A 25,061-nucleotide genomic window follows, 5' to 3' on the forward strand; every position below is an offset into this window, starting at 1 on the left:
CTTATGTGCGAAAATAAATAATTTTCTTACATGAAGTTAGGGCACTTTTTTTTACGTCGCCCCGGGCCTCAAAAATCTCTAGACCGGCCCTGGGGCCGATAAGAGCTCATCGAGGAAGTGTTCTTGCCGGACCAGCCAGCGCTCGTAGATTGCCTCGAATGAGTTCGACGCATTGCCGCTGTGAGAGCCGTTTGTCATTGTTTGCTATGTGCTTATATGATCTTGGTTACTCTTCATATTGTCAATTGGTTTTACGGTGGAACCCAATTTCATCATGGTATCAGAGCAAGAGTAAGGTTGTCCACGTGTGAAGCCCAACGGCCACACTTATTCCACGTTACCCAGTTGTTGTTCACGTGTAAGCTTGAAAATCCGCCGCGGGGGGCGTGTTGAGAGTTGTCTTACATTGGTGAGGGACAAGGTGTTATGTGCTTATATGATATTGGACTACTCTCCATATTGCCAGGCGACGAAAAACGGAGAGATGGGTGGGATTAAATAGGAGGTGGGATTCGAAAGGTGGGGGATTTCTTTTGGGATTTTGGTTTTTGATTTGCTTTGTGGGCAAGTAATGCGGATACTTCGAGAGCAAAGAGAGAGAGGATTGTCATAACCCAAAACAAAAACAGCAAAGCTTTCTGGGGTTCTAATGGCGACAAAAAACAGAGAGATGGGTGGGATTAAATAGGAGGTGGAATTCGAAAGGAGGGGGATTTTGGTTTTTGATTTGCTTTGTGGGCAAGTAATGCTAATGGGGTGAGGATACTTCGAGAGCAATGTTCATGCATTTTGTTTTTCAAAGAGAGAGAGAGAGAGAGAGGAGGGGGGGGGGAATTAGGTTTGGGGATGCCCGGATGACGGGGCAACACGTCTCCAAGCTGCCAAGTGGAGGGATTGTGTGAAGCCAAGTCATCGTTTTTGGGTTTTGGGGGTGGTGGTGGGGAGGTTAAACCCTCGGGGGAGGGATGTCTTTCTAAACAGGCAATGTTTGCATTGGTGCAAGTGGGGGGAAGTTGTTAAATGGCTAAGAAGTGCAATACTTTGACAAACAATAGGCGTAACGTTGGGCTTAACTGTATCCACATGGCTTATTCGCATATCCCTTTTGCACATTGTATGTCGGGGCAAATAGAGTATGAAAGGCAACATATTTATAAGTGCCTTGAAGCAATCTTTCATCCTTCGTCACAACCATAACCCACATGCTACAAAAAAAAAAATTTCCAACAAAACTTTTGTAGCACATGCAACCATATGGGAAGAAATATGAGACTGAAATGTCCTAAACTGCTTAAGCATTGAGTTTATCATATTCTAAACAGGATTGACATAACCAAGACAATTACAAATAGCTCCACACAAATAAGAATTTGAAAGCTTCAAGTCATATAAATGAAAACTTCGTTTGTTTAAAACAACAACTGACATAAAACAGGTAAGGTTCAAAGCAATGGCAGGAAAAGTAAAGAAAAACAAGAAAAGAAAAACCACAAGCAGCATATCTTTGTCCTTCTTTAGCCTTCTTGAACTTTGAGGTACGAGTCTCTAATTGCACTCATTTTTCCGACAACCATATTCAAAAGCATCCGCTCTTTTGGTGATACTGCACAGCAGGAGAGTCCTATCTGCATCACATCAAACAAGCATTCCTCTACCTTTTTTGCTTTCACCACTCTGTGATTGTTACGTCTGGGCAGCGCAGTCCTTTCGTATCTGTCATCGTTAACACTACCATCAACTTCAAGGTCGAGGAGCAATGAAGGGTCAACAACATCCATGACATGGTCAGGCAAAGCCATGGCTGCGAATTTGTAAATGCTTAGACCTTCAATGAACATGTCATCAGTAGGTGTTTTTCCTGTGAACATTTCTAGCAAGAGTATCCCGTAGCTATAAACATCTCCCAGTATGGAAACTTGGCCTCCCATGCCGTACTCTGCAGTGACATACATATAGACGATAAGATGTCACATGCAATTGACTATTAAAATTGATATCTTATTTCAGATTAATGTTACTTGTTTCCAGGAAAAAGAGTCAATAGTGTATCTTTAATAAATAGAATTTAATTAGTTGGTTTTTAGTAATAAGTTAATAAGAATTGAAAAATGAAATTAGAATGATGGAATCTCATACCTGGAGGAATGTAACCTATAGAACCCTTTAGTTGCGATGACATTGTTTGACTGAGGGAATGATCATTTGATGCTTCCAAGAGGAACCTTGCTAAACCAAAGTCCCCAACATGCGCTACCATGTCTTCATCAAGAAGTACATTGCTCGGCTTTAGATCACAATGAACAATGGACGTTTCACAATGGTTGTGGAGATAATCTAACGCAGAAGCAACATCAATGGCTATGTTCAATCTTTGCATAAAATTCAATCTCTTACTTGGAGGTTGCTCCTCGTCTCTAGGATGCAACCACGAGTCAAGACTTCCATTTCGCATGAACTCGAAGACTAGACTTTTGAAGTCTCTACCATGATTATCAATGCTTGAGCATGCAGTTATGATCTTGAGAAGATTTCGGTGCCTGACACTTCTTAAAGCTTTGCATTCATCATTGAAACTCTTAGACGCTCCTTGTTGTTGAAGGTTTAATACCTTAACAGCAACTACCGTTCCATCGCTAGGAATTACCCCTTTAAAAACAGAACCAAAACTTCCCGAACCAATCAAATTATCCACAGAGAAACCGTTAGTCGAAGCAACAAGCTGTGAGTAGGAAACACCTAATTTCCAATCCTTATAAGAACGTGAAGTTACAAGTTCATCTCTTGACTTTTTTAGCATTGAACGAGCACCGAAGAAGCATGATAGAGCAATTATGAATGCAAGTGCACAAGATATAGGGATGACTACTTTTGGGGAAAGTAGTCCTCGAGATGAATGGTGTTTATTTTTGGGGCATGCAGGTTGATGTAATTCTGGGATACCACCACATAGCCTATGATTTCCCAGAACTGAGACACCACTGACATTTGAAAAAATTCCTTCTTTAGGCAACTCGCCTTCAAAATCATTATGCGAAAGATTGAGATACTTAAGTGCTCGAAGCTTGCTTATGAATTCAGGAATCTGCCCAGATAAGTTATTGCTTGAAATGTCAAGTTCTTCCAAGCCCTTTAAATCTTTAAGAGACTGAGGAATTGTTCCTTCAAATTTGTTGTCGTCCAAGTACAAGCCCCCCAAACTGGTACAACGGCCGATGGTGCTGGGGATTTCCCCTGATAACTTGTTGTTTGATACATTTAGCACTGTGAGATGCACCAAATCACCCACTTCACTTGGCAATGAACCAGTCAAATAATTTCCAGATAGGTCTAAACGACCTGAAAGGGTTGAAATCTCCATAAGCTTTTTAGGTATGCTGCCCGTTAGATTGTTATTATTAAGTAAAAGTTTCAACAGGTTTTTGCAGTTTCCAAGACTTGGAGGTATACTTCCCTCAAAACTATTTCCGTCCATGAAGAGCTCTGTCAATGAAGTTATATTACCAAGGGAAGATGGAATTGGCCCGGAAAATTTGTTAGCATTCAAAGCTAGTCTCTTCATCTTCTTGAGCTTCCCAATTTCTTCGGGGACAACACCCGCCAAATAGGTATAAGTCATATCTAGATCGGCAAGGTTTATAAGATTTCCAATGCCGTTTGGGAGGCTTCCATGTAACAAATTAACCCCTAGATAAAGAACTTGTAGTTGGGTCGAAAGGTTGGCTATGGATCTCGGGATTTCTCCCCCAAAATGATTATAGCCAAGACCCAATTTTTTAAGACTAGTACAATTAGCCAAGAAATTGAGAAAACTCAAATCACCAAGTTTTCCATTTCCCAGTCGATTTTCTCCAAAGTTTAGCGAAATTAAGCTTCGCAAGCTTCCGAGACTTTCTCCAGGGACTGTCCCCGTGAAGCCATTTGTAGAAAAATCAATCCTCTGAAGTCTAGAAGCATTTGACAATGATACAGGAATATTTCCTGTGAAATTGTTTATATCACATAAAAATACTTCGAGATTAGGAAGCATGATGCCGAGATTTGGTGGTAGCTCTCCATGTAAGTGGTTTATTTGAACACCGAACATGTATATGGAAGAAATATTATAAATTGAAGAAGGGAGCATACCAGACAAATTATTGCCCCCAACGAGGAATATCTGCAAGGTTGTTATATGCCCGAGCTCATTTGGTATGCTTCCTTGAAAATTGTTGTGAGCAAGACCAAGACCTCTCAAAGAAGAAAAGTTTCCTATCCAACCTGGGATGGTTCCACTGAGATCATTTCCTCCAAGTTTTAGAAGAGTCAAACTCAACCATGAACTGAGTTGGCGTGGAATCGACCCAATAATCTTATTGGAAAGAAGATCGAAAACTCTTAGTTGAGTACAGTGGGACATATTAGTCGGAATTTTCCCACCTAAAGAATTGAAAGACAGGTTGAGACTTTCCAGGGTACGTAGTCGACCCAATTCTTGAGGGATTTCACCATGAAACTCGTTGATTCCCAAGCTTATTTCAATTAGACGAGTGAGATTTCCAATGGAAGGTGGAATGGAGCCTACCAGTTGTTTATCTTCCAGGTCCAGAATCAAGACTCTTTGGGTGGCACGGTGGCATGCAATGCCTACCCAACTGCAGAAGTGGATGGAATGATTCCACGAGCTCATGACACTGAGAGGATCTTCAGTTATTCTTTTCTTGAAGTCTAGCAAAGCCAAGCGATCAGATTCGTTTCCAAGCATGGTAGGGCTGGGAAATGCTGCAGATTCCGAAGATGTGCTCATCATGCATAAGACCAAGAGAAAGAAGCCATGCAGGAATTTCAACAAAACCGGATTACGAATAGTACGTGAATGCTCCATCATTGTTCGAAGACAAATGGAAACCCAGAAAACCAAAGTTTAATTTGCACAAAAGTACAAAAGAGAAGAAATCTTAGCACATATAAGAAAAAACACTTGAGATTGGATGGCCTCAGAAATTTTGATATACCAACTTAGTAGTTAAGTCAACAGAAATTAAGAAATCTGTTGGAACTGTTGGAAGTTCAAATCAAAATAAAGTGGCCGAAATTGGTGGCATGTTTTGTCTATAGCTGCCTTGGTTTTCAACAGCTATACTTGTCTTTTACTTTGATAGCTGTCAATGTTTCTGTACTGGCAGAAAGCAGAGAGTGACAGCCTTCAGTAAGAAAAAACACTTGAGATTGGATGACCACAGAAATTAAGATAGACCAACTTAGTCCACAGCGTAGAAGGAACGGAAGAGTCAGACGGACTTAGTCCACAGCGTAGAAGGAACGGACGAGTCGGACCGACTTAGTCCACAGCGTAGAAGGAACGGAAGAGTCAGACCGACTTAGTCCACAGCTTCAGTTCGGTTTAGCCACCTAACAGTCTGATCCTTGTCATCCCCCTAGAAAGTTTTCAATCAAAGTTAGCATAGAACTAGGTTTTACACGAGAGAACAACTGGCGATAGGACAGATTTTCTCGTACTGCTTTTATATATTTATTTCTAGTCAGGGTTTGCAAAGTTAACAACGATTGAGAAGAGATGAGTTTAACCAGCATCATGTTAGAATATTTCTAGTCAGTAAATACAAAAGGGCATTGTAAGTGTTTCGTCCAGTTGAAATCATGTTAGAATATTTGGAGTAAATTCAGAGCGATTTCTTTTTATTTGGATTGCATAAGATTATCAAAACACACCCATGCTATCGTAAACAACGTGGCCCCTTGAATTAGTGATCTCACACAATCTCTAAAGGAGTGTACCATGTCCGAAGCATATTAAATGACAATTGTTCCACCTAGCCACTTAATTTAAAACACAACTTAAAATGCATCAAAATTTATACAAAACATTAAGTCACAGCCTAAGATACATGAATCTCAATTTAATAATTAACTGAATGGCCAAACACCAAAATACCAAAAGCCCCGTTGAATAAACTCTTTATGCACTGCATCAAGGGTACTCCCCAAACCATCATGAACTAAAATATTGAGGTTCCAAGAAGATGAACCAAGATTTAATTATCCTACCCGGGATCTGTATAACTGATAACAAAGGGATGTATAAAACCAGACAAGGAATTCAGGCACTTCAATTTCTTTAAAAGATTCATTGTACTTACAGAAAAAGATTCAGCCCGGGATGGTGAAATATCCCTTCTAACTGTATAGCGGCCACTGATAAGATCCATAGGGATCCTGAACAAATTTGAAACTAATTTTAAGCAGGTATATATAAATGGAAGTCACTTGCTTTCATGCAGATGAGCAATACTCTATATTTGCGAAAGAGAGACAGATTACCTGCCGAATGCCATCCTGAAAGTTATTCAAAAAATATCTTGAAAGAGCACTCATCCCATCTTTAATTATTCCTCCAAATGTCTGCTTCCCATATCTGCGGTAATATGGATCCAGAATATGATTAAAAAAAAAAAAGGATATACAAATATATTGTCCAAGATTCAAGTCACACTAGACGGTTGAATTTACCTAACCAGGTCCCCTTTCAGGGCATACGTCCCTGCATACTCGAGGCTTATCTCGTCACCTTGCTCCGCCCACACTAAATTGAGAGTGAGTACAACAATTTATTATAGACATCGTTTGATCATTTATGAAAGATAGGATACAAGACATGAAAATTTCCATACACGCTCTAAATGTTTGATAGTCTTCAGCAAACATAGAAATGTTTTCAAAAGAATCCAGCACTCCAGTCCTCTGCAACTGTGCATCTAGAGACTTCTGGGCCAAGTAACTCTACAAAATAAAGAAGCAGTAAACAATTTAATGTCAAATCTCAGTTTACTCATGCTATGGCATATGGTATATCATATTAGCCCAAATTATTAAGATCAATCACACTAGGTAATTTTCTTAGAAACCTGAGTAACATTTGTTCTATCTAGGCAATCAATGCAGTTTGATCTGACAATCCCTTTCTGCTCCTCCAGTATATTGCCTTTCGCATCTACGGGGAATAATCTGCTCAACTGGAACAGTTTTGATTAAAAAAAGTATTACACATAGCCAGTATACCTTCATTTTGGCATACTTAATTCAATCAGATATTACGCTTTCATTACCCTTGCCTTTCAAATTGCTCTGAGATGCTCGTATAGAACCTTTAGGTTTTCAAAGTTTGAGTTACCACATACATGATGAAAGTCAAATGAAACGTATCTGCTACAAAAACACAAGCAGTAAATTGAGAACAAAATCTCATTTCTGACATTGTTCCCAATGCCAACCAATAGAACTGACTTCATTATAAGCAACCTCGAAAAAAAAAAGGAATCTACTTGAAGTCGGAAAATGATTCAGTTGGGAGCCAACATGGTTGCATACATAAGTATGCAAATTGTCACCTCACGTTTGGTAGATTTTGCATTTCAGCAGAAAATGCCGTGCTTAGTTGACCTTCATCGCCATGCTACAAATAACAATAAATGGAAAAATTATAACTGGAAATTTATGATACAGCATATACTTTGCATACAATTAAAAAAACATTAAAACTTGTGTAGCACAAGCAGTCAGCTGGGAAGAATTATAGACATCATTGCTTATTTAGCAAATCCCAAAGCCACAAAAAGGTGAGTGTGTCGTACAAACACAATTTGAAGGAAAAAAATTGCAAACTTTTCAGCTTAACGTAAAGGTGGATCAGTGTGCAAGGATTGTTAAATTCAAAGTAAAATGTAAAAGAAAAGAAAACCCATACTTGATCAGTTAGGTCTACTGCCATTGTCTCTTCATATCTTTGCGAAAGATTAAAAAAATGGCGCTCCACAACATTTGACTGTAAGTGGATGGGAAAATTCAGAATACAACTCAAACAAACTGTACCATGAAGCCAAGAAAAGAGTAAAAAGGGATGAATTTGCATCTCTGGCAACAAATTACCGTCTGCTCATGAGTAATAATTCTAAGTTGTGGTTTATATCTCAAGTCAACAATTTGCTCCCAAAGAAGCCGAATTGAACCTCGAATCTGAAAAACATATCAAAAATATTATGGAGGGTTTTATTCAGAAAAAAAAAAAAAAAAAAGAGACAAATAAATCTTCTCGTATTAAATTACGACAAAACTTCCAATCTTCTATCAGTCTTAAGGGTTAATAGTGAAACAGTGTCTGCATATTTAGAAAGTATAGTATTGGAAAAGTTTTCTAAATATATAAAAGTTGGCAAAACCAATCTATCCTTGCTAAACTGTACAAAAGTTTCATCTATGTGAGGGGCCGTCCATCAACCTCAGAAAAGAATGACAAAGTTCTACAATTATGATATTTCTCACATCAACAAGGAGTGCAGAATGTGAAGAAAGTTCAGGTTCCACCATAAAACCAACTGGCAATATGGGGATTAGCCCAATTTACTTATAAGCTCATGCAAGTTCTCTCCTCCCGTCAATATGGGATTCATTCTCAACAGAATATACTTTTCTCAAATGTTTAATCCCCGGCCAACTTAGTTGATCACGTGTACAATGACACCATGATATAAGCTAATGTCCTATTTAGGCAAAGAAACATAATAGTAACTAAAAATATTCCAATACAATAACACCTCAGCACACATTTCTTTTCTGAACCTTCATATGAGAATTACCTGCAATAATGAGGACTGGAAACCTTCAATCTCCACCAACTGCTCAGTTTCAATAAAATTAGCAACATCTCCATCAAGGTTGGCTCCTCTTCTCCACATTCTTGTCCCTACGGGACCACATTACAGTGTTTCATGTTTAAATTCTTCAAAACATGCAGATACAGACACAAAAGTGATTACAACAATCAATCATCTCTAGAAGATTGTACCTAGACGCCGGGTACACCTCCTTGAGACTATCGTAAGTGTGGCAGATTAGCCCTTTAGCTTTAGCTGTGCAGTCTGGAAGCTTAAATATAGGTTAAGGAACACCATAACATATTACTCTCCTAAACTCTGAATCTCAATCTTAAGAGGGAGGGAGGGAGGGAGGGAGAGAGAGAGAGCGAGAGAGAGAGAGAGAGAGAGAGAGAGAGAGAGAGAGGTGGATATACACATAAGAAATCAGTAAATTCAGGATATTTCCTTGTATTATAGGAATAATGAACCCATCAAGCTGCCATGAGAAAATTAATGAGCATTAGCAATAAAATTTGTGCGCAAAGAATTGGCGACTTCTGGAAATGCTGTTCAAATTGTTTAACTAATTATGGCCTCGAAGATGGAAAGTCTAACCTTATACTCGATAAGTTTGTCCAAAAGATTTCTGTTCCAAACAAATCGAGGGTCAGCCTGAAAACACAAATAATGTTAAAAACTACCAAGCAATTACTAGTCATAGATCATAATGTGTAAAGTAATCATTTGATAGGAGCTAAAATGGCATTAAGAGAAAAGACTCATAAACATCCATATGATATGGTGTGTCAGTTAACTCGATACTCATGCTTTCTCTTCTTCTAGTGCTGACAAAAAAATCCCTTGGATAAAGGGGAAGGGAAAATCACTTGACAACCAAAAAATTGCACATAGGATGACATGTCTTCAAGGATATGAACTGAGAAAGCATCTTTATTGAGCTGATACTTTCACCTTGAGAACAAAAGATAAGTATAGTGCACAAAAACGCAGAAGTAGGCAAATCCTTAAGGCGGCTTTCCTTTCTTTCCCTATTAACCCTCTGACTTGGAAAGAGTTGAGGATGGCTAGTAAAGTAAACTAAACGTGTGGACAATATATATGCTTATATGCACCTAATGTATATAACATGAATCACTTTTAAGAACTAATGAGGTCCCGATAAACCCAATATTCCAAATTTCCAACTAACCTGCTTCCATATTGGTTTGTCCATCCATCCTTCCACTAACTTACATCTTCTTTGAAAGCTGGTAGAAATGATCAATTATATATGATTAAATAAACAAATACAACTTTATCGAATAGATACATAAATTGACATGATAAGATTTTGAACAGTAATCACACAACAGCTATGAAAACAGCGGAATGTACTTAAAAGGCACCCTAACAGATACAAAAAATTTAAACTTTGGCTGAGTGCTAGGCATAAGAATTTACTTTAGTGTTATATCAGTCTCGTACGAGAAGTACAGCCCCGGAGTTGATTGGACTGTTTTCAACAGAACCATGAAGTACGCCTGAGCACTGAAATTCAAAACATCCCAAGTCACACTGAAATTCGCTAACGAATCAAAAGAATCAAAACCCTTACCTCCTGAGCAGTTGAATTCTTCATACCCTCACTACAGGACAGAAACCTCATCGAGATCACTCGATAAACAGGGAAGCCGAGATAAGTCCCAACTTCCGTCCGCGAAGTTATTACAAGAACATAATTTCCTGCACCAAACACATCAATTCAGCAAACAAACACCATTCCCTGGAAATATAGCCATTCAATCCACAGATCTATACAATACAACGGAAAAAAGCTACACATTTTCGTTTCGAAATACTCCAAAGCGAGTCAGAGCAAGCAATGTTCTTACCTGTAAGCAATCCGATCATTCCTGCCACTCCGTATATTGTCGAGGTTTTGTTTGGGGCTGCCCGGATGATGGGGCAACACGTCTCGAGGCTGCCAAGTGGAGGGATTGTGTGAAGCCAAGTCATCGTTTTTGGGTTAAATCTTAAATGGCTAAGTACAAAAAAAGTGTGAAGGATGGATTCTTGTGAGTTGTGGTTTGACTTGGACTGGACCATTTCGATTGATAGAAAACTCTTGTTGTAGTTGTAATTTAGGGCATGCTTGCTTACTTTGCGTATATGATATTGATATGAAAGTGATATATAAGTGACATTGTTCAGGTACGGAATAAGCAAGTCTCTATTTGTAATGATACATGGTTGAAATTATAAACGGAACACATTTGTTTAAAAAGGGATTCCATTACCTTTTTATTCCTTGCATTTTAGTAAACGCATGATGTCAAGAGTGAGAATTATACCCACACTTTGCATTCGCATTCTTGGTAAGTAAACAGACCACTATTGAGTTCAAAAGTGGTTACCGTATTATTCTTCCGCATAACATTGTACAATTAACTTGAGGTAGCATTTTCGTTGCATAAAAAACTATTTTTTTTAAACAATTATATTCCACGTCTAAATGGAGGGGATAATCTACTCTAAGGGAGAGTGCTGAAAGAACTTTTTGATACAACAATATTCTGCATTTAAGCGAATGGGATAATCTACTAAGGGAAGGGTGGCTGGGTTAGGCATACAATGAATCAACTATTTACTAAGTATTAAATTTAACATAAATATAATACGTCCTCAGGAGTTCAAACATCCTGAGATGCATGCCACATACAAAGATTACGAGTAAGAATTACTCAAGTCATAAATTGCTTGATTAGCCACAGAATGAGAGTAGGTTGGAAACATATCAAACGAGAAAATACAACAGTCAAACATACAAGCAGTAACAAGCAAGTTTTCTAAGAAAAATACCTGATTGGAATATTTGCTAAGCCTCAATGAAGAACAAAACAAAATGATTTCCAGAAGCTAAGTGAAACTTGACCTGCTAATGATCATCTTTTCTTGAAACCATACTTTTTGCGTTCGTAGAACAGATCTGTTTTGGCACTTCCCAGATTCACAATTTTTGGGCACCCATCTCTATCTTTCTTCTGCTGAGTACACTCTTTGCAGTAATAAGCATCAGAAATTCCAACCCCTCCACAACTAACACACCTTCCCTGGAAAGATCCATAGTTGCACTCATCGCAAACCCGAACAAGTGTGCAAGGACGCACATAAGAGTCACAAATTACACACTTATCATCGCACTTTTCACACAACCTTCCAATAGCTATTCCAGGTTGCTTTTGGCACATAATCAGGTCAGGATGATGCTTCGCCATGTTCCTGCAACAACAGGGTAAAATAAGCTTCTGTCCAGCGGATCAAATAGGGCCAAATCACAGTAGAAACAGAATCCAAATGATAAAAAATAGAATCCCCAAATTAACTAGAACCCTAGCCTAGCTGGCTGGCAGCCGACTTAGCTTTTGAGTGCCCCTCAGATGCTCCTGCATCCACTGATAACGCTAATGCACATTCAAAAGTTTCGAGACTAACCCAATTTGCAAATCTGCATACCTTTTTAACAATTTCATGCCAAATTGCAGGGTGTTTATATTCACAAATCATGCAACTTATCGATCAGCTACGAATATTTGCAAATTCTTTTACAACTATGCACAAAAATAATAAAAGTGGTTTACTTTTGTCACACCAATTCACCAATGCAAAGCAGTTCATTGCCCCATAACTCAAATACCAAAAAAAACCCAAAAAATCCAAATTTTTTAATTTCTAATAACTCTTTCAGTTCTGGGTGCTTCCGATGTTTGCCTAATTCCCATCACAGAAAACAAATTGCGGAATTAAACATGCTGTGTAAATAGATGAAACGTTTAATAAATTGAACAGAACAGGAACCCTAAAACAGGTAATCGAATGCGCATTCGGCTAGAAATTTGAATTTTAGATGGAAATAATAAAAATACAGCAGCAGTTTTCTACATATGCGAAAACAAGAGAGGAAGAACGAGAAGCGAAGAGAGCAAAGCTTACCGAAGATAGCTGGAGAGGACTCGGATGAAGGGATGCTACTGTAAGAGGGGATCGGCGCGGTTGGGGGAGTTGGGCTCGGCTGACTGAGAGAGAATCGGATAGGGGTAATATATATTTTTTTTCTTTCCTTTTTGTCTGCTTTTTAAGTTTCAGTTGAAAATTATCGCTTAGGATTATAGTTTAATAGTTTTCATCATCAGTTGTAAGCAAGCTATAAAATATTGATTATGTTTGTACCATACTCGACTAATTCCGAAACTACTGAGAACCGGTCAACGTTATACCATCAAGGACCCAGAAGAGTTTCCCTTCAACCAGAAGGCCAATCACAATGCGACACGTGTCGACATCAGAAGCCAATCACAGCGCGACACATGTCAATATCAGAAGCCAATCACAACACGACACGTGTCAATATTAGAACAAAACTAGAAACTCTCTTCTATAAATAGGGATCATTCTCCCACAATAATCTCTAATGTCATTTTGTACTAAACTATTCACTAGAACTCACTAAACCAGAGCTTGAACCTATGTATTTGTGTAAACCCTTCACAATTAATGAGAACTCCTCTACTCCGTCGACGTAGCCGATCTAGGTGAACCACGTACATCTTGTGTCGTTTTCTTCCCTGTCTTTATCCATTTACACATCTATCTATACTAATGACCGGAGCAATCTAGCGAAGGTCGTAAATTCAACATTTTCTGTTGTACCAAAGTCCTCGCTGATTTTGTGCATCAACATTTGGCGTCGTCTGTGGGAAACGACACTTATTCCTACTCTCTTCAGCTGTGTCAAGCTGGTTTCTATCATTCGTACACTTTATTTTGGCCAAGCATCTCTCTCCAACATGGGGAGCGAAAGAAACCACAGCACACAGAATGACACCCCCGCTGGACCTAGTATGAAGCAGCGAAAGCAGGAAGGAAATAGAGTTACTCTTCAAGCTAAAGTCGATGAGCTAGAGGTTCAGAACAACAAGATAGCGATGAAGAATGAAGTCCTCCAGGAACAATATGAAAAACTTTTCGAGATGCTTCACGAGGCTAGGCAGGCTCAAACACATAAGCTTGTCGCCCCTATTGAGGTCAACAATCAACTGAATACCCCCCAACACGGAGGGTCACCGATATCCGACACGGACATCCCTGATAAGGATCGAGCTACACATCAATGTGATAATCAACATGAGACTTCTCTCAACCCAGCTGCTTCAACCCGAAGCAGGAGAAGTAGAGGAAAACACCTCCTCACAGAGGGTGTGGAAGGATCAAAAGTTGTCTATCGCGATTGTCGAGACTTCCTAAAGCAACGTCGAGAGAATCCCATCCACATAAGCTCGAAGATCAATGACCCAAGGGTTTCTGAAAGACTCGGTCCTCTTCCACGACCCAGGCCAGCCGCCAATATAGAGAAGGGGCAACAAGTCCCAGAAGAATATGAAGGTACTCGGGACTCGGAAACATTCCGACATACTCACTCTAGAAGTCAGTGTGGCGAGTCCAAAGAAAGATCACGCTATCTTGATCAAACTTTCCTACTTCCAAGAGGCGATGGGGACTTAAAGAAGAAAACTTCGGTGGTGCACGACTCCGCTCAGGACCCCCTTGTCCTGCAGCTCCTTGAGGAAGTAAACAAGCTGAAGGCTGAACGTCAAGCCGAGATACCTGACTGGAACCAACCCAGGCCTGGCCCTCTCACAAGAAGGATCCTCAACACTCCTCTCCAAGCGAAGACAAAGCAGAAGCTTGACTTACAGCTCTATACTGGAAAGGAAGACCCGATTGAACACCTTAACCTCTTTGAGTCCACCATGGTATACCGGGGACACACCGACGAAGAACGGTGCCTTCTCTTCCCCTCCACCCTCTCTGGCGGAGCTTTAAACTGGTATTGTCGTCTTCCACCTGAGACAGTAGACTCATTTGAAGAGTTGAGGAAGCTGTTTGTCTCTCAACACATCTTCCAAACCGATCGCTTGCATTCCGCAGATGACTTGTACACTATTCGCCAGAAGCCGGACGAGTCATTACGAAAGTACGCTGGCCGCTTCAGCCATGAGTATTCTCGCTGCGCTGAGGCAGATGACAAGACCGCCCTCAAGGCTTTCACGGCAGGCTTACGTGACTGTTTCTTCAAGTACATGATCAATGCCAACACTTGGAAGACTTACTCTGAGGTGATGACACAAGCTTACAACCATGCCTCTGCCGAGGCAATGACATATCAAGGGAAACCCCCTACAGTCACCCCTTATCAGCAAGTAGGGAGTGAAGGCCAGATCCAACCGAATGAAAAGACCTCAACCTTCCAAGTGGTAGCAGCACACCCCCCTGCCTCATTTAATGCTTCGCCAAGTCAGCAGACATATCAATCTCAAGGCAAAAGGAAAGACTTCCATCCTCACCAATCTCATTTTAATAAAAAGAATAAGGGGCACTATCGCGATAACTCAGGATATCGTCACAATAATGCCCGCCCCCAGGTAGTCAACGCAGTGGGCCAATCACGTGTCAAGACAGGCCCTACCCCGAGGTATGAGACATACACCTCTTTGAATGCTACATATGCTGCCATCTACCCCAGTATAGCTCACCTGATACCAAAGCCAAAGCCAAGACAGCCAGATTACAAGTCCACGAAGAACACGGGAATGTTTTGCTGCTACCACGAGTATAATGGCCATGATAGTGAAAAGTGCATTATCCTCCGTGACCATATTGAAGCTCTGGCACGTGAAGGAAAAATTGATCAGTTCCTCCTTCACCCTCCGAGGGATAACCGTAACCAACGCCAGGTGAATGTGATATATTCCAGCAGTGAACGAACTTTGAGACCTGGCCATCAAGTGTTTCACGTGGAAGACATCAGATGAGGCAAGTATCAAAAGCCTAACTGGGATCCAATATGTTTCTACCCTGAGGAAGAAAGAGGTATAATCTACCCTCACAATGACCCGCTGATCGTGGAAGCTCACATAGCAAATTTTGATGTGAAACGAATCCTGATAGACACAGGTGCTTCAGTCAATATCATGTTTGCTGAAGCTTTCAAGGCACTTAATGTAGCTGAACACTTGCTAGATCGCTCGATTTCTCCTCTGATAAGCTTCTCTGGCGATATCGTGCAACCTTTAGGGAGTATACACTTACCCTTCACCATTGGTACAGGCCCTTACACAGCTACTATTACCACTAACTTCTTAGTGGTTAATTGCCCGACGGCATACAATGTCATCTTTGGGCGCACAGGCATCAATGATCTCAAGGTCATGGTATCCACACATATGTTGTTGATGAAGTTTCCAACCCCTTTCGGCAATGGGTACATCAGGGGAGATCAACTTAGTGCTCGATCATGTTACAACACTTCAGTCAAACAACAACACATGTTTGTCCCCAAGGAGACTCTCTCTATACATAACCAAGTCGTAAAAACCAGCCCAGATGAATCCAACTCGGGTCTTCAGGATCGCAACAGTCAACCCGACGACCCTCGAGATGACTCCTTCACCCAGCAAGCACAACCCGCTGAAGAGTTAGAGAATGTCTCTATCTCCAAAGACCATCCAGACCGCATGGTGAAGATTGGCACTACTTTGTCACCACCCCTTCGGTTGTCGCTGATCTCCTTTTTGCAAGAGAACGCCGAGGTATTCGCTTGGTCATATAAAGATATGTCGGGCATCTCTCCCGATATCATCTGTCACCACTTGAGTATTGGTCCCAAGACCAAACCAGTAAAACAGAGGCGAAGATCTTATGATGTTGAGCGATACGAGGCGATGAAAACAGAAGTTGAAAAACTCAAGGACATAGGCTTCGTCCGTGAAGTCAATTACCCAACATGGGTAGCAAATGTTGTCCTTGTTAAGAAAAATCCGACCAAGGAAAGTCTCCTGCTTCAAAAGGTCTTGTGGAGAATGTGTGTCGACTACACCGACCTAAACAAATGATGCCCGAAGGATAGTTTCCCTCTTCCTCTCATTGATAGACTTATAGACTCTACGGCAGGGTGTGAGCTCTTGAGCTTCATGGACGCTTATTCAGGATACAACCAAATCCTCATGAACCCCTCAGACCAAGAACACACGGCTTTCACTACTGACAGGGGACTGTATTGCTATAAGGTCATGCCTTTCGGCCTAAAGAATGCAGGAGCAACTTATCAGAGACTGGTCAATTCAATGTTCGCCGAACAGATTGGGAAGAACATGGAAGTTTACGTTGATGATATGCTAGTCAAGAGCAAACATGCTGACCAACACATCACCAACCTATCTGAAACTTTCACCATTCTAAAGAGGTATCGAATGAGGTTGAACCCCAATAAATGTGCTTTCGGCGTGGGTTCTGGCAAATTCTTAGGATTCATGATTAGCCAACGAGGTATTGAAGCTAACCCCGAAAAGATCAAAGCAATCCTCGACATGAAAGAGCCCGTAACTTCAAAAGATATCCAAAGCTTTACTGGCAAGGTGGCAGCCTTAACCAGATTCATCTCTAAGGCCACAGACAGATGTGCTCCTTTCTTCAAAGCACTCAAGGGAAATAAGAAGTACATTACATGGACGGAGGAATGTGCCAAGGCATTCAGGAACCTCAAAGAATACATGAGTAAAGCCCCTCTGCTCTCCAAACCAGAAATTGGTGACACTCTCATTATCTATCTATCGGTTTCGGCTTCAGCAGTCAGTTCTGTTCTTATTCGAAAGGACAGTGGTGTCGAACGGCCCGTTTACTACGCTAGCAAGGCCCTACAAGATGCGGAGACACGATACTCCAACATTGAGAAATTAGCTCTAGCATTGGTTATGTCTGCTCGAAAACTTCGCCCTTATTTCCAAGCACACGCCATCATCGTGCTTACCAATCACCCTCTTCGACAGATACTCCAGAGTCCTGACACGTCTGGACGAATGATCAAATGGGCGATAGCATTGGGTGAGTTTGACATCTCCTACCAACCAAAACCAGCCGAAAAGGGTCAGGCTGTAGCAGATTTCATAGCCGACTTCACATATCCTGTTGACATTGCTTCTACACCTGAAGCAGTAGCTTCATTACCATCGGAAGCTCAGAAGATAGAATCAACAACCCCAGCATGGAGTCTGTATATTGATGGCTCATCCAACCAACAAGGCTGCGGAGCAGGATTAGTCCTCACTACCCCCGACAAAGTGGCGATGGAATACGCTCTTCGTTTCAAATTCAAGGCATCAAACAACGAAGCCGAATACGAAGCCCTTCTAGCAGGCTTACGTTTGGCCAAGCACCTTGGGGTTAAACAAATTGATATCTTCAGTGACTCTCAATTAGTGGTCAACCAAGTCACGAACAACTTTGATGCTAAGGATAGCTCCATGGCAGCATATCTTGCGCAAACACGACTTTTGCTCAAGCACTTCCACTACCAGATCACCCAAGTTCCTCGAGCGGCAAACAGTCATGCAGACGCTTTAGCTCGCCTCGCCTCGGCAGTGGAAGACAAGATTGGGAGAAAAATTCATGTCGAATTGTTGGCAGCACCAAGCACCATGGTCATGGAAGTGTGCAATTTACAGCAAGGAGATAGTTGGATCACCCCAATTTATAAATTCCTTGCTCATGGCACCCTCCCAAATGACAAAGTCCAAGCTAAGCAGATCCGATACAAGTCTGCCCGCTACCTGATCATTAATGACCAACTCTACAAGCGCAGTTTTACCCTGCCATACCTAAGATGCCTTACACCTGTGGAGGCGGAAATTGTCCTTCGGGAAATACATGAAGGAGTCTGCGGAGATCATGCTGGGTCTCGATCCCTAGCACACAAGACTTTTCGCCAAGGATACTATTGGCCAACACTCCACCAGGATGCCATCAAAGTATCCCGCTCATGTGACAAATGTCAACGATATGCGACTATTCCTCATTCCCCTCCAGAGCCTCTTACTCCTATGATCAGCCCTTGGCCCTTCGCCCAGTGGGGACTTGATTTGATCGACCCAATGCCGGCAGGGAAGGGCAAAGTCTGTTACGCAGTCGTTGCAGTGGACTACTTCACAAAGTGGGCCGAAGTAGAACCCTTGGCAACCATTACTGAGGCAAAGATAGAAGACTTCGTGTGGAAGAACATCCTTTGTAGATTCGGCATTCCCAATGCGATAGTCACTGACAATGGGCGACAGTTTGACAACAAGAAGTTCAGGTTGTTCTACTCTAAGTTCAACATCAACTTATGCTTTGCCTCTCCAGCTCATCCCCAGTCTAATGGACAAGTTGAGGCCATCAACAAAATAATCAAGCGCACTTTGAAAACCAGCTTGGACAAAGCTAAAGGCTGTTGGCCAGAATTTGTACCCCAAGTTCTTTGGTCATATCGCACTTCATATCGGACTTCAACAGGAGAAACTCCATTCTCACTTGCCTTTGGCACAGAGGCGGTTGTCCCTGTTGAGCTCGAGCAAGCAACATTCCGAGTCCAGAACTACATTCAAAGTGAAAATGACAAACAACTCACCCTCAACTTGGATTTAGTCGAGGAACACAGAAACCAAGCTCACTTGAGGAATGTCGCCTACAAGCAGCGCATCTCCAACTATTATGACTCTAGGGTCAAGCCTCGTTCTTTCAAAATAGGAGACTGGGTCTTAAAGAAAAGATTACTCTGCGACAGAGTCCCGAGTGAAGGCACACTTAGTCCAAACTGGGATGGACCGTATGAAGTCATTGGCATCAGTCGCCCTGGCTCTTACACACTTAGAAGCTCCGATGGCAAGACCCTTGGCCATCCATGGAACGCTGATCACTTGAAGTACTACTACAAATAGACTCACGATGTACAAGTGTTGAGCTATAGCCGTTCGGCATCCTATGTAATGAAGGCCATTTGGCAATGAATTCAATAAAGAGTATCACTCCGCGTCCTACCATCATCCTCTGCATCCCCAAGATCCTCTTCACCATGCTGAGTCTGTGCATCAGCACTACCTTCATTATCAGACTCATCTTCGCTGCTAGGATCAACAGCAAGGACAAATGTCTCGCCCTTTCGATGATGCTCATCTATATCTTCGTGGTATTTTCGAAGAATGCTCCCATCATCATAACGATCAAGGACGGCCATCCATTTCCTTTTTTCAAAGCGAGCTTCTTGAGCACAGTAGGGTTTAATAGCAAGATGAAAGGTCGAAGAACTTAAGTATTCTTGCACAGCAGCCTCCCTTTCAGTTGGAATGCTCTTCTCCAGTTCAGAAATCTCAACTAAGGCACCATCCAATTCTCCCCTAACCTTGGATACCTCCAAGGTAGCCACCTCCAACTGTTTTTTAGTTGCCTCAAGCAATTTCTTAAGCCTTAGGTTCTCACCATTTCGCCTTTTCAAGCTCTCCATGGTTTCGTCCTTCAGTTGGAGAGCCTGAGTCAAAAGTCCCTTATTCCTTCGGGCCTCGTCCACAAGCTGCTTATTCTCCTTCAGTTTTGCCTTGTACCGCTCAACCTCTTGCAGTCTGTCGTGATACTCGGCCATGACCTGCATGGCAAGACGATCATCACTACCTAAATAATGATAATAAAGAGGAAAAAGTAAGGAAATGACAAAGTAACACTCACATATGAAGACAGCTTCAACATCCGGTCGCAATCCGATTCATCCTTAGCTAAGGGCTCTCCGAGCTCATCGAAGGCGAATCGACGCCCTGCCAAGCAATTGTTGATATCCCCAAAATCCTTTGGCCGCGTGGCAACCCTCAAGTCCTTCCACGGAACACTGCCAGCTCTTTCCTTGCCTTTCCCCTCATGGCGGGAACCAGGATCACTTTCCTGGACAGTGTGCTCCATAGTAAGAGGAGGAGGTAACAGTCGGCTCCCTTCTCCTGCAACTACGGCAGCAGCATTTTCAACGGCCTCGACTCCAGTCTTCCTAAAGGCAGGCCCCTTAAGGACCGCATCTTGGGACTTAGGTCTAACGGATGGTTCCCCTCGGAACTTATGAATTTTCTTATGCGGTAGGATGTCTTCCGAAGGAACTAACACTGGTGCTTTCCTTTTATTGGTGCTAGTCCCTGTTTTCTTGCTTACCTTCTCCACTGCATAAGGAAAATCAAAATAAGAAATACAACTTTCCAAATAAAGTAAGGAAAAGAGCAAAGTTTACATGAAGGATACAACTTACTCGATCGTCCCTGGCTCTCGGAAACTAAGGGTTGGAAACCGTACCGACGAAATAAGGGTCGTAGCTTGCTTAAGTGTCTATCCTCTTTGGGCACCCTCAACACCTTCTCTATGTCAGATAGCTCCTGCCCAAACAGTTTGATGGTGCCCCGCGTCACTACATGAAGCAAAGTGTTAGAAGCAAGAAAAGACCACAACAAATAGCAAATAGTACGAACGGTTGATACGTTACAACCTACAGTCTGGAAGTGAGTAAGCACACGTCGCTCAGGCGTGACACCCTTATCATACTCCCAATCATTATACAGAAAGCACCAACGGTTTTTCCATGTGTAGTATGCCTTTTTCTTACCATACACAATACGCTCTCTCTCACTCCGACATGCACACTCGGCATAACCAGTGCATGATTTTGCTGGGCGCATCTTGTAACAGTAACGCCACTGATGGAATGAAGGCTCACACAACCCACACTCCATCCAAATGATATAAAATCCAATCAAAGTATCCCAGAAACCAGGATTGAGTTGCCCAGGTGCATATCCGATCAAAGATAACATCTTTTGCAACCACGGATGTAAAGGTAGTCTCACCCCTAAAGTCAGTAATATCTGGGTGTAGAACATAACATGACCCTGGGGAGGCTCAGAATGCCATTCTTCATCATGTACCAAACGTATCCCTACACTATGAGGGATATTACATGACTGCCTTAGCGCCTCAACCTGCTTCTCATTATCTAACAAGTTATTCTTTAGATGGTCTGCTGTGAACTCAGAGCGAACTATGGGTATGGCATCAAAAACAACCCCCTCACCCAACGCCATGGAGGAAGAACTAGCAATAGCTAAAGTTTGACGGTTGGGAAGATCATCCAATGTTTCTCTAGTACAGGACTCTAACAAAGACCCTGAAGACTCCGACATTGCAGACTCAGACTTAGAGCTAAAGCTAGAAGAGCCATCATCACTAGAACTTCCAGGCTCTGACATCTACAATAAGAAGAAACAAATTCTATCACTACATGCATGATCAAAACATAAGAAAGTTCCTATATTACCCACATGAAGATGGTGCAAAGCGATGCCGGAACCCTTCTCAATCAGAAAGCAATCCGTCTTCCACAGTCACTACAAAACAAGCAAATGAAGACCGTGTCAAGCGCCCAAAAAAAAAAAAAAAAAAAAAAAAAAAAAAAAAGCTTCATCCAAAAAACTTCACCCGAAAAGCTTCACATCCAAAACTTCACCCAAAAAGCTTCATCCAAAAAGTTTCACCCAAAAAGCTTCACCTAAAAAAGCTTCACCCAAAAAAAACTTCACCTCCAAAAAGCTTCACCCAAAAAGCTTCACCAAAAAAAGCTTCACCCACAAAGCTTCACCTAAAAAGCTTCACCCACAAAGCTTCACCCAAAAAACTTCACCCGAAAAGCTTCACTTAAAAAAGCTTCACCTACAAAGCTTCACCTAAAAAAGCTTCACCTAGAAAGCTCCCTCTACATACTTTCACCATCAAAGCTTCACCTAGAAAGCTTCATTTAAAACAAAACCTTACCCATTCAAGTTTTCCAAATACAAAACCTTGCGGCAAAGAAATGGATTTTGTTCACAAAAACCACTCTTAAACGTATACAAAAACACGTGGGTAAACACAAACATTTTTTGTTTTACATCAACCACGTCCCTCCCATAAACGGACTTCCAATTATATATATGTTTCCAAACATATTCTAATAGATCAAATAATAATTCAAAGTCCAAAATTTAGTTATGGACAAAAATACAAGCAATTCACCAGTACTGAAGTTGCTACAAAAACTGGAATCTTCCCCAGACTAGAAATCCAACAAAGCTTCGCCTCCTTTCCTTTATCAAATTTTTGCAGCTGCTGCTTTTCTCCAATGGAGCTGAATTTTGGACACCCTCTAGTTCTTGAGCAGATGAACAACTTTCAAGAAGGAATCGTTTCTGTTTGAGCGACGGAAATTAAAGTGTTGAAGCTCCAAACATGATAGTCGGCTTCTTGCAGATTTCGAAGCTGTTGTGATGTTTCGAAGATCTGGAAATATTTAACAGTTAGTTCATCCTGAATTTTTGATATGTTATGAAAGAGTCGATGAGGAACAACTTCAATGAAGAAAGCATGCCGATCTGAACAATAGGAAATGGAGTTTCGAAGCTCACAACAAATCTGACGGGTTGACAGAAAAATAATAACCAGTCATTCATCATACCTGAATTTCTTGAGTTATACAGCTCCGAGGGATCTCAATTTTGAATATGTTGTAGTTCACGAGCTGAGGAACAACTTCAATGAAGAAAGCATACCAATCTGAACAAGAGAAAATGGAGTTTCGAAGCTCACAACAAATCTGACGGGTTGACAGAAAAATAATAACCAGTCATTCATCATACCTGGATTTCTGGAGTTATACTGCTCCGAGGGATCTCAAATTTGGATATGTTGTAGTTAACAAGCTGAGGAACAACTTCAATGAAGAAAGTATGTTGATCTGAGCAAGAGAAAATGGAGTTTTTGAAGCTCACAACAAGTCTGACGCGTTGATATACAAATGACGAACAATTACTCATCATACCTGAATATCTGGAGTTGTACTACTCCGATGAACCTCAAAATTGGATATGTTGTATTTCACAAGGTTAGGAACAACTTTGATGAAGAACGTCTGTTGCTCTGAACAAGACAAAATGAAGTTTCGAAGCTCACAATAAGTCTGACGGGTTAACCGCAAAATGATGAACACTTACTCAACATACCTGAATATCTGGAGTTGTACTACTCCGATGGCTCTCAAATTCGGATATGTTGTAGTTCACAAGCTAAGGAACAACTTTCATGAAGACAACCTTGCGAGTTGAGCTACAGAACATGATGTTTTATTGCAGAGCTACTGCACCCTCTCCGTTAACTCCTTCCTTCCCTTCCTTGGCTCCCACACCCACTTTCCTTCATCATGCCTTTGGACTCATTCAGATTTTTATGAGGACATGAAGACCTTTCCAGCAAAGAAAGAGAAAGGCCAGTCAAAAGAATAGTCAAAAGCCACCAAAAGTGACGGACAAAAGGAATAAGTGCACAGTGCCATATTGAACAAAGTCCGGGGAAATGGGGAAGAAGACACAGGCAAAGGGATGAGACTTTGAGTCTCATTGTTATTATTTATCTACCTCCCAATATGCAGCAAGAATACATTGGGCTTCACAAAAAACTAAATAAAGGGGAGTGGGCACAAACATGTTCTCCTCTTTGGGCTTGCCACACAAATAACAAATGAACAAAGGCACTGGATCCCTTCTTTTCGTGGGCTTGCAAACAAATGAGCAGTTTTGGGCTACACAAAAATTTTGGGCCCTCCCAAAGCTAAACCTAGCTTGAAATATTTTTGGATAAGGCATATATGAAGGTGTGACATCAAAACAAGGTTTCGTTACTTTGACATATTAGTAGCAAGCAAGACATCTCATTCGGCAACTCTCCTCGCCTGAAGACTTGGGGGACTCCCACCATATGCTACTGCACCCTGATACTCGGAAGTCTCACAACCACTCAGTGACTTGGATTTTTCAAGTCTCCAACCGAGAAGTTTTCCTCACTCAGGAAATTAAGGGAACACTACCTCAAACTACATGCTTCACTCACAAAGCTTCAACAATACAAGTTTCGACAAAAGAAAAAAAATTCAGAGAACTTTCTGAAGAAGGCTTTGGTGTATTTAACACAATATGTTGAAATGGAGCAAAGCTTATTTATTAATATTTTCGATAAAGCCACAAATATGTACATATACATGAGTCAAAATAAACAAACAAAATGGAGCCTTCACAAAGGTTGCTTAGGGGAAGTCTCAGCAGTCGGTAGAGCCCCAGAAAGAGAAAGCACCGGAGGGTGGTTATCCGGAGCCTCAGTACTTGACAAAACTCCAGAAGGAGGAGGCATTGGAGGTTCATCATTTGAAGCTTCATTACCAGGTACAGCCCCAGAGGACGAAGGCAATAAATGCCTTTGGAACAAACCCACAAACCGCTGATGATCAAGTAAAACCTTACCATCAGATTCCTTCATCTGGTCAAGCTTCCTCTTCATGTTCGTAGCATAGTCATGGGCGAGCCGGTGCAACTGTTTATTCTCATGCTTGAGCCCTCTAATCTCCTGTTTGAGACTCATCACTTCAGCAGCCAATGATTCAACTTGGCGGGTTCTAGCAAATAGGCGTTGGGCCATATTAGACACAGAACCTGCACACTGAACACTAAGAGCCAGAGA

At 41.5% G+C, this 25,061-nt stretch overlaps 5 protein-coding genes, 1 long non-coding RNA gene and 1 pseudogene across 10 annotated transcripts in view; 1 reads left to right on the plus strand and 6 right to left on the minus strand.

The window, feature by feature from the left end:
* LOC126592402 (acyl-coenzyme A oxidase 4, peroxisomal-like) overlaps positions 1 to 25,061 on the plus strand; it is a 166,094-nt pseudogene that overhangs the window by 7,227 nt on the left and 133,806 nt on the right.
* Positions 1,279 to 6,364, minus strand: LOC126592391 (probable LRR receptor-like serine/threonine-protein kinase At3g47570). The gene is made up of 4 exons (XM_050258077.1): positions 6,319 to 6,364; positions 6,138 to 6,213; positions 2,137 to 4,758; positions 1,279 to 1,936 (listed from the first exon to the last, which is right to left on the minus strand). Exons 3-4 carry the CDS (start codon positions 4,739 to 4,741, stop codon positions 1,515 to 1,517), a joined length of 3,027 nt encoding a protein of 1,008 aa, XP_050114034.1. The 5' UTR covers positions 4,742 to 4,758; positions 6,138 to 6,213; positions 6,319 to 6,364; the 3' UTR covers positions 1,279 to 1,514.
* LOC126592417 (uncharacterized) lies at positions 6,729 to 7,819 on the minus strand. Its single transcript, XR_007612632.1, has 3 exons — positions 7,742 to 7,819; positions 6,903 to 7,450; positions 6,729 to 6,777 (listed from the first exon to the last, which is right to left on the minus strand). It is a non-coding gene; the product is annotated as an uncharacterized LOC126592417 (long non-coding RNA).
* Positions 8,649 to 12,766, minus strand: LOC126592409 (PHD finger-like domain-containing protein 5A). Of its 3 annotated transcripts, none has more exons than XR_007612611.1 (10): positions 12,621 to 12,766; positions 11,490 to 11,909; positions 10,523 to 10,611; positions 10,246 to 10,373; positions 10,092 to 10,178; positions 9,841 to 9,898; positions 9,246 to 9,302; positions 9,065 to 9,126; positions 8,840 to 8,912; positions 8,649 to 8,737 (listed from the first exon to the last, which is right to left on the minus strand). XR_007612611.1 is itself a non-coding variant. In XM_050258102.1 (2 exons), the coding sequence occupies exon 2, from the start codon at positions 11,903 to 11,905 to the stop codon at positions 11,573 to 11,575; it is 333 nt and encodes a 110-aa protein (XP_050114059.1). In that variant the 5' UTR covers positions 11,906 to 11,909; positions 12,621 to 12,766; the 3' UTR covers positions 11,355 to 11,572. The 3 variants fall into 3 exon arrangements, 1 of the variants encoding a protein (XP_050114059.1); XR_007612612.1 differs by having other exon boundaries at positions 10,523 to 10,789; XM_050258102.1 differs by lacking the exons at positions 8,649 to 8,737; positions 8,840 to 8,912; positions 9,065 to 9,126; ... (3 more) ...; positions 10,246 to 10,373; positions 10,523 to 10,611 and having other exon boundaries at positions 11,355 to 11,909.
* The window catches only part of LOC126592408 (PHD finger-like domain-containing protein 5A), an 80,814-nt gene continuing 64,401 nt past the window's right edge, over positions 8,649 to 25,061 (minus strand). For 2 of the 3 annotated variants that reach the window (XM_050258100.1, XM_050258099.1), the window contains exon 3: positions 11,274 to 11,562. The gene's annotated coding sequence lies outside the window, so the exon portion shown is untranslated. Of the gene's footprint in view, positions 8,738 to 8,839; positions 8,913 to 9,064; positions 9,127 to 9,245; positions 9,303 to 9,840; positions 9,899 to 10,091; positions 10,179 to 10,245; positions 10,374 to 10,522; positions 10,612 to 11,273; positions 11,563 to 25,061 lie in introns of those variants that run through there. The other variant, XR_007612610.1, reaches the window with a different exon arrangement.
* Positions 19,297 to 20,349, minus strand: LOC126592404 (uncharacterized). Its single transcript, XM_050258094.1, has 2 exons — positions 20,217 to 20,349; positions 19,297 to 20,136 (listed from the first exon to the last, which is right to left on the minus strand). Exons 1-2 carry the CDS (start codon positions 20,235 to 20,237, stop codon positions 19,507 to 19,509), a joined length of 651 nt encoding a protein of 216 aa, XP_050114051.1. The 5' UTR covers positions 20,238 to 20,349; the 3' UTR covers positions 19,297 to 19,506.
* Positions 20,419 to 21,211, minus strand: LOC126592289 (uncharacterized). Its single transcript, XM_050257996.1, has 3 exons — positions 20,779 to 21,211; positions 20,563 to 20,692; positions 20,419 to 20,479 (listed from the first exon to the last, which is right to left on the minus strand). Exons 1-3 carry the CDS (start codon positions 21,200 to 21,202, stop codon positions 20,419 to 20,421), a joined length of 615 nt encoding a protein of 204 aa, XP_050113953.1. The 5' UTR covers positions 21,203 to 21,211.

Source organism: Malus sylvestris, chromosome 12 (genome assembly GCF_916048215.2).
Source record: "Malus sylvestris chromosome 12, drMalSylv7.2, whole genome shotgun sequence".
Lineage (NCBI taxonomy): Eukaryota > Viridiplantae > Streptophyta > Magnoliopsida > Rosales > Rosaceae > Malus > Malus sylvestris.